This window comes from Athene cunicularia (genome assembly GCF_003259725.1).
Source record: "Athene cunicularia isolate RWA chromosome 19 unlocalized genomic scaffold, athCun1 chr19_part1, whole genome shotgun sequence".
Lineage (NCBI taxonomy): Eukaryota > Metazoa > Chordata > Aves > Strigiformes > Strigidae > Athene > Athene cunicularia.
The window spans coordinates 11,507,037-11,515,034 of NW_020799124.1; the positions used below are offsets into that span (position 1 = coordinate 11,507,037).

The 7,998-nt window shown below is 47.3% G+C and overlaps 1 protein-coding gene across 3 annotated transcripts in view; it reads right to left on the minus strand.

Moving 5' to 3' along the window:
• The window catches only part of LOC113487377 (S-adenosyl-L-methionine-dependent tRNA 4-demethylwyosine synthase-like), a 124,428-nt gene that overhangs the window by 100,308 nt on the left and 16,122 nt on the right, over positions 1 to 7,998 (minus strand). The window contains exons 1-7 of one of the 3 annotated variants that reach the window (XM_026861899.1): positions 7,877 to 7,942; positions 7,343 to 7,503; positions 6,517 to 6,651; positions 5,881 to 5,982; positions 4,898 to 5,092; positions 3,807 to 4,088; positions 2,495 to 2,617 (exon numbers count right to left, since the gene is read on the minus strand). In XM_026861899.1, coding sequence (XP_026717700.1) covers positions 2,495 to 2,617; positions 3,807 to 4,088; positions 4,898 to 5,092; positions 5,881 to 5,982; positions 6,517 to 6,651; positions 7,343 to 7,503; positions 7,877 to 7,913 — 1,035 coding nt within the window. In that variant the 5' untranslated portion in view covers positions 7,914 to 7,942. Of the gene's footprint in view, positions 1 to 2,494; positions 2,618 to 3,806; positions 4,089 to 4,897; positions 5,093 to 5,880; positions 5,983 to 6,516; positions 6,652 to 7,342; positions 7,520 to 7,876; positions 7,943 to 7,998 lie in introns of those variants that run through there. The other 2 variants (XM_026861900.1, XM_026861901.1) reach the window with 2 other exon arrangements.

Genomic DNA, 7,998 nt, shown 5'->3' on the forward strand with positions numbered 1-7,998 from the left:
CCGTTATAGTAAATAACTGCACCTACAGATCATCTTACAATTCAAGTGTTTGCATAAACCTGTTGCCCGTCAGCGCGCACATTCCCCAGAAGATTCACCACCAAGACAAAGTCATTCTATCTACCAGCTAATGACAGGGATAGCCACCAGGTCAGGCTCCCTCAGGAAATATTTACACAGCTGTATCCTGTCACCCCTCTGGAAATGACACCCCCTTGGAGAGAGCTGAGAGGTCACACCCCAGTCATGGCTGAGGACCCTTTCTCCGTGCCCTGTCTGCTGGAAGGAGCATGGAACCAGAAACCCAGACTGCAGCCAGGCAGATCAGCCCTGCGGAACAGGAATAGAGGGGCCAGGCATGAGAATGGCATCATCTAAGGTTTCAAAATTAAGTCAAGCACCTGGGACATGGCCCCTGAATGGCGGTTCTGTACTCTCAGTGGCAGTGAAAGGCTGACCCACAGCCGTGCGCCCTCCTGTCTCATCGGCTGGCAGCAGCGCATCTCCAGAAGGGCCAGGACACTTCCACACAGCCAAGAGTGGGCTGCCAGTCCCACACCGACACCTGCACTCTCGGGATTTAACCCCTTGCAGAGGCAAGAGGGCAGCGTTCAGCTGTCACAGCAGACCAATTATTTGGCATCTCCCCGAGGAAAAGGCAGCAGATCAAACACTGCAGCTCCCAACTCCAGACGAGCATCTGTGCTGAGACAGAAGCTGTCCTTGGATCAGAGCGGCAACTTCGTCCAGAGCCACGAGAGCCTGATCCACCCAGAGATACTTGTACTGCTGCAGTAACTTGTGCGTGCAGCACACAGGCCTCTCGCTGCCCAAGCAGAGCGGGGAGAAAGGAGAGTTTGAATGACGCATCAGCCAAAGTCACAGACAGCAATGGACTGTCACTGCCTGCGTACGAACCCACACCACACCAACTTCAGCCGTGCTCAGGACCATAACAACCAGCATAGAGTATTTTATTGCTGTGCTCACTCTTTATTCATCAACCGGACTACGATACATGGTTTTCCTGGTTTACACTACCCTTTGATCATAGTATTGTCATATTTCGTCAGTCAGTGAAAACTCAATGCCTAATTTTTCATAAAATTGCTGGAGGACACTACCTCCCCTCCCAAGTCTAAATCCCCGTGCGGCTGGGATGCAGTTCCCTGTTTGTCAGTGACCTCCAGTGGTGAGCACATGGAGGAGAGGAGGAGAACACAGCGAAGTTACACAGGGAGACAGACTCGTCCTGCCCTCCAAAGGAAAGCCAAATGCTTCATTCCTCCTCCTCTTGCAAGCTGCAGTGCAGAAGCCGGGCAAGCACAGGGACAGGAGCTCTCACACAGCTCTGCTGTGCCCCCATGGCAGGGGGCTGCTCTGAGTTTGTTACAAGCAGCAGAAGGTGTATAACCTCCTTCCCTGTCCCTAGGGTGAGGAACAGAGATCCCCACACACCCTTTGTAGCCCCCTCCCCTCCTAAGCACACAGCCTCCTGTGACCCAAGGCCTGGCTCGGGGTGGCCCCACAGCTCAGACCGCCGAGGAAATGGTTCAGTTTCAGGAAAAAGAGCTGTGAGAAGCCCACACAGTGGGGGCACACAGGATGAGGAAGGTGTAATTACAGACAGAGGTAGCTTGTTGAGAGGGGGATGGAGAGCAGCCCAAGGGCTCACAAGGAAAGCCACCACCATGGAAAGGTTGCTGAGGGGGAGACAGAGTCAGCAGATGGCAACTGGGTACATCCCAGTCCCCCCAGGGGCCCAGCCCACTGCCAACAGCTTGGGGAGCACATTAAGGCTGAGCCTAGTAGCTGTTGATATCCTCACTCCTTTGGGTGTGCTAACCAAATAAAGAAGTTTGATACAGCCTGTTTGCAGACTGAGCACAGAGAGACAGGAACAGAACCGCACAGGAACAGAGAGAGTAACACCCTGAAACGAAGCAGGAATTATGGCTGGCTGACAGGCTCAGCACAAGCCAGGCCAAGCTCACCGCCTTGCTCTGCAAGCACAGCACCTCCTCTTAGGGCAGCAGTGAGCAAGACACAGAAGGTCTTGCAGCAGTGTGTTACTACTCCACCTGCAGCTTTGCTCCCCGTCACGACACATGAGCACAACACACGCCAGCATTTCAGGTGACCGACCCATGAGCAGATACAGGATCAGGATTTGAGTTTAGACATTGGCCTGTGAATTGCTGTGGCAGAGAAATACATTCAGATCTCAACATTAGCTGAGAAAGTAATTTCTCCTCTGTCTGGAAACAACAGGTTACACTGCAGCACCTGCCGGGTGAACAAGTCAGTCAGCTGGTAACTACATCCAACATACCTCCAAGTATGCTCTTTTTTGGGACGGATTCTCCAACAGCTCATATTTTATTCTCCCTCTAATTAGACCCTACAGATTTAAATCGAGCAGGTAATATTTTAATCAACTCAACTGATCACTGACAAAGACCTGACAGTTCTATGCTCGCTCTAACAGCAGTACCTTTGCTTTCTTCATCTGGCTCATGATATTGCCAAGATCTTCAACATCAACAACAGAATTTGTGCCTCCAGCTTCCTCAGCATCAGCCTCCTCCTCGCTACTGGTTTCAAACAACTCATCTGCCTGTAAGAGATCAGAGAAAAAAATAAATCAGGAATGTATCTGAATGTTAAGACCTTATCTATGCCAACTGGTGAAATCAGCTTCCACAATCATTGAAGACCACTGAAAAACAAGGAACAGTCTACCAGTAACCTGTATAATGTATGAGATGCATTTAAACCTGAGGCTTTTATCAGTGTGTATATTTAAGAGTTTAGTAGCACACAGACCACCTGAAGCCCAGCCCAGACAGCCTGCCTCCAGATCCCTCCGTTCACCTCCTGGGCCTACCTGATCACATGAGAAGCAACACAGAGTCCAACTCCCATTGTGTATGATGAGGATCTGGAAGCCTAAACCCCTTGAACTCCTCCCAAAGTGCCCCTGTCTGAACCAACAGGGAGGGAGAGATCTGCTCTCCAAGTCAAACTCTTCACAGAACAGAACAGCGGTCTCCCTTTCTGTACACAGCCAAGGTACAGCACAACAGCACTGGTGTAAGAGCAAGACTGATTCCTCTTCCTCCTGCAGCAGCCAGAATTCTCAAACCAACTCAGCCAGAACAGCTCCTGTTTTCCTACAAAATTCAACACGGCCATAGCAATCACTTCCAACCCACAGTAAATGGCTGGCAGGGAGGCCACAGCAGCTCTGGGTCTTGCACCATAAAACAGAAGAGAGGATTTCTTATTCAAAACCTCTAATCAGACACTCCAGAAGACACACTAGTGATTACAGGCAGACACATTCAGAGGAAATACAGGACTTGCTCAGACAACACCTCCCCAACCGCCTTTAGGAAAACACTAGGATACAGGCAAAGCACCTCAGCTTCAACAAACTGAAGTGGAAACAGCTTAACTGTTCACAGGGAACTGTTTCACTTGACCAGGAAACAAAACAAAGACACTGAGGGGAAGCCAGACTGACTCCCTGGAGCATCTGTCACAACATACACCTGCCCCTACTCAAGAGGAAGGCTCCCTCATCACAGAAATGCCACTAGCCTAGGTCCATCAGGAAGTCTTTTGGTCCCTCTTTTGGGATGGCTTATTCTACTTGTTAGCTGCCATGGGATCTCATCCCTCTGCTCCAGCACAGAGAATTATCAAGCTCCCACAGCACCCCTCGTGGCTTTAGGAGGAAAAAGAGAAGTCAAAGAGTGCTCCAAGGGGCACTAAACCAGAAATAAGGTCCCATGGATATCTACCTCAGTATTCTCATATCCTGACGCACTCTGCTCACGTTCTGAGCTCTCCTTGCTCTGCTTCCCCAGAGATTTGCACTTCCCTTTCTTGCACTTCCCACTACAGGGCTTCTTTTCTCCTCTGCAGAGCATCTGGAGCCGACTGAGGAACTTGGCTTTCCAGGCTTCAAAGTCAGCCTCGATGCTGCCATGCTTGCTCTGGGCCACGTTGCAGTCCCCTTCGGCCCGAGTCATGATACGGCGGGCACTGAGCATCCACAGCCACCTGTCAATATTTCTTCCAACCTAGAAGAGGATGAGAGGGAGATCAAATGGAGCCCAAGTTGAACAAAGCAGGCAACTAAGAAAGCACAGACCAAGCCTGGAAATAGAGCTGGTGAGCTGCACAGGACTGCAAGGCAGGGACTTGGGGAGTCCTCTCTCCTGCTGACTCAGAGCACAGACACAGGGCAGGCTGAACACCACCACACCCCCTCAGGCTCCCAGGTGGAAACCTCTGCTCTCACACTGATGTGGGAAGAGATGAGCTCTGGGAACAAGCTGCTTTAGGCAATGCTTGTTGGTCAGAGTGGCCACACCGTAACGCATTTTGTGTCACCAGGTTATGCTTGTATAGCTGGGCCCACAAGTCATGCCATTTTTCTGACTGAGATAAAAGTAATTACCAGGATAAGATACTGTCACATTTTTACACCAGGAAAAACAGCTAAAATCCACACAATACAGCAAAGTACCTAAGCTTGAGAAAAGCGCTCTAAATGAAAGTGCAGCAAGTGACAGGGTTTACAGCACTGTGCCCTCCTGCACCAACAGGAAGCTTTCAAAGCTGGGAAATTAACTTGGTACGGGTTTACCAAATGCACAACCACATCTCCCAGATTAACACAATGCTTATGGGACTCCTCTCCCATACGAAAAGGAAGCACAATCGCTTCAAAGTCGCATTTCTCATGCCCTAAACCCAGTCCCTAATCAACTCTGCCCAACAGCTGCAATTCTCACACAAACTAACAGCATCATTCGGTTTTGCAGCATTTAAGAAAGCTCAGCCTTTCCCAGGAGAACTCAAAGGCAGGTGCACAGGAGATACTTACCGTGTTGTAATGATCAACATAAACTGAGTTTCCCAAGCCAAACACAGCGTATCTCAGGCCTCTCAGGTACATGTTCCCAAAGCGGAAATCATTCGCAGCCTCTTCTAACCACTTGCAGAACCACGCTGCGCTCTCGGTTGGCTGTCCATCTGTGTATGTAGCTACCAAGAACACACAGATGTTCCTGCTGCTTGTCTAAGAATAGAAACAGGACAGAATAGATCACTGTTTCAGAACATGTTACACCAGGAAGAGAGCTGTAATACATGGGCAGTTGGAGGAAGTCCAAAGGTGAGATTTTTGCTAAGTGGGTTAATAGCCTTTGGTGTGGGATGCTGCAGGTGATAATCCTGACAGTGGGAAAAGGCCATCCTCCCTGCAAAACCGTCTGAAATTAGCCCAGACACCAAGCTGTCATTCCCATACTTAAGAGAGACAATGGTAAAACAGAACCAGACACCTACCCTCCCCACCCCAATCAACAGCTTCTTGAACAGACTGTTGCAGCAGTAAAGTTCCCCCTGGATTCAAAAAGCAGCTATCAATATTTACAGGAGAAAAATCCATCAAGGATTATTCATTATAAGTACACCTCACAAGAAGTTTCTAACTTTATGAAGGCTGCAGAAGCATCACACCTACTTCTGGTTTAAACCCTTCCCAAGTGTACACTGTCAGAGACAGAACAGGGGGACCTGGTGCTGTCACTCTCACATAACTCACAGCTGAGCTATAGAACTGGCAAATAGAAAGTCACTCTCAGCATCAAAATATTCTACATGATGCTTTCCTAGGAACTTCTAAAATTTAGGTCTTCTCTGCTGAGGTTCGATGGGCTATACTTGCTTACATAGAAAGGAAGCAATTTTCCACACACAGCTTTGGGGATTTCCAGGGTAACAGCAGAGAGATACAAGAGGAAAACAGCCTTCACCTTCCCAGAAGAGACTTGTATCTGTGATTCGTATTTCTGACATACCTACCTCTTCTGATAGACAATCATCTGGATCACAGTCTCCCATGCTAATGACTTCCACAGGCAAATTAAGGGCAACAACTGCTTCAGCAAGACTTTTGGCAAATCTCTGGGATAAGAAATTAGAAAATTATCAATCACTTCAACACAACTATCGTAAGGGTCAAACAAGCGCTGCTATGTCCAGTCACAAGAGAACCGGACACTGGACTTTATTAATAATAATTTCACTACAAGTTTTAAAAGTAAAGCATACTGGCTAAAAACAGACTAACATGAATTTTAATGACTAACAATTTTACATTTGCAAACACAAAACAAATTTCTTTGAGAAAACACCTAGAAGAGCACTCCTCTCTAGAAGGCCTACTAGCAAATCAAAGAGTATACTGTAAGAGTAAACTTCACACTTCATAATCAATGTTTCTATCGCATGCCTCACTTCAAGGGAGTAGAAGAATTGTTATTGTCATATAATTTTCACTTATCTTTCATGCTGGGCAATGACTTCTAATAAGCTAATGAACTTTCTGATGCACTTCCATAATTTTTACACAGTGCAGCATTTCTAAGGCAAGAAAGGTACTTAAATCTCAACAATATTTCAAATCAACTTCATGTATGTGAAAAAAGTAACTCATACCTTTGCCGTGCCAGTCTGAGACCCATAGAAAATCTTTACCCCGGCAACATAGATCTCTTTTGCCTGCAAGGTGGCATGTCCATTTACTAGTTTGTCTTCTTCAGAAGCTGCAGGATTCCCATGGGATTTTTCACCCTAGGAAACAAGTATCACATCACATTCAATCCTTTTTCAAAGAGATGTTAAGCCCATTTTCCCAAAAGCATTTAGAACTCAAATCCTGTTGACCAGACTCTCAGCATTACACAAATGCAACAGACAAAGTATTTTAGCTTCTCACCCTTAGAGGAACACACAGGTAACTCTTTGAACCAGGCCACGATACAAGAGTCATCTCCAGGGAGAGAACAGGATCCAGCTGAACGCAAGAACCTCCCAGCTCATGCATCAGGACTTCACTCACCTGCACGAGTGGGTTTTCAGTTCCTGCATGACCTAATCCCACTCCCATCCTAAAACCAGTCCAACCTTGTCATTAACATCCCTGGAAACACAAACATGAAAACACTGGGCACAAGTAGAGTGGTTTATTTCAAGGGACAGAGCAACCCAGGCTTATACATTCTCTCAGTAACAAAGTGAGAAGTGCTGAGCTGAGATCTGCTCTAACATCAGAGCAGCAAGGGTGTTCAGTTACCCACAAGCATAAAGCAGTCCAGACTGCAGATGATAACTGTCAGATGAACTAAATTACATTTGGTATTTGCAACAACCTAAGTGAGTCCACAGCAAAGCAGCACATCCCTCTGAACCAGTGGGCTCCTTTACCCAGCAACTACTCGCTTCCACACACGGATTTGGGCTCTTCTCAGACAAACGTGCTTACATCTCCAGTTACCTTCTTTTTGGTTCTGGTGGTGGTCAACTGAATGACAATCCAAATGCTGAGCCCCAAAGCAGCAGTAGAATAGATGTAATATCTGTGCAGCCATAAGGACACCAGGCAAGTATAGAAGAAGTTCCACATATCCATTGAAACACCTAAACCTAGAATAAATCACAGCTTTAGCATGAGCAGATTTCTGCAGTATGAATTTAGAATGAAGACACAAAAAACCAATCATACAGTACCCCCAGCCTCAGGCCATTATCTATTCCTCGGGCTCTGCAGAAAACAGCTTTTGGCTAAAGACAAGACACTATGACTGAATCAAGGAGCCTTCACCTCCTCAGAGGTGTGACAGCTGAGTTTCACCTGTGTATCCAAGCTAACGTTTTAGACTGTCAAATGGAAACCCTGTTTTTTTCTTAGATGGGGCAGGTTCTGTTATAAGGAAAGGCTTGTGCTGTGCAAGTGTCTGAAAGTAAAAAGCCCTGTAAAACACCCCCTGTATCATATCAGCCTTAGTTTTGCACAGACCTGACACGTGCAGATCTCTGGGGCTAGAAAGCTCCATTTCAACGGGGGAATCCTCTCCACAGAGCCTCCTGCTGCACACAGCCCTCACACCCATGGGACACCACACGGATTACAGCAGCTTT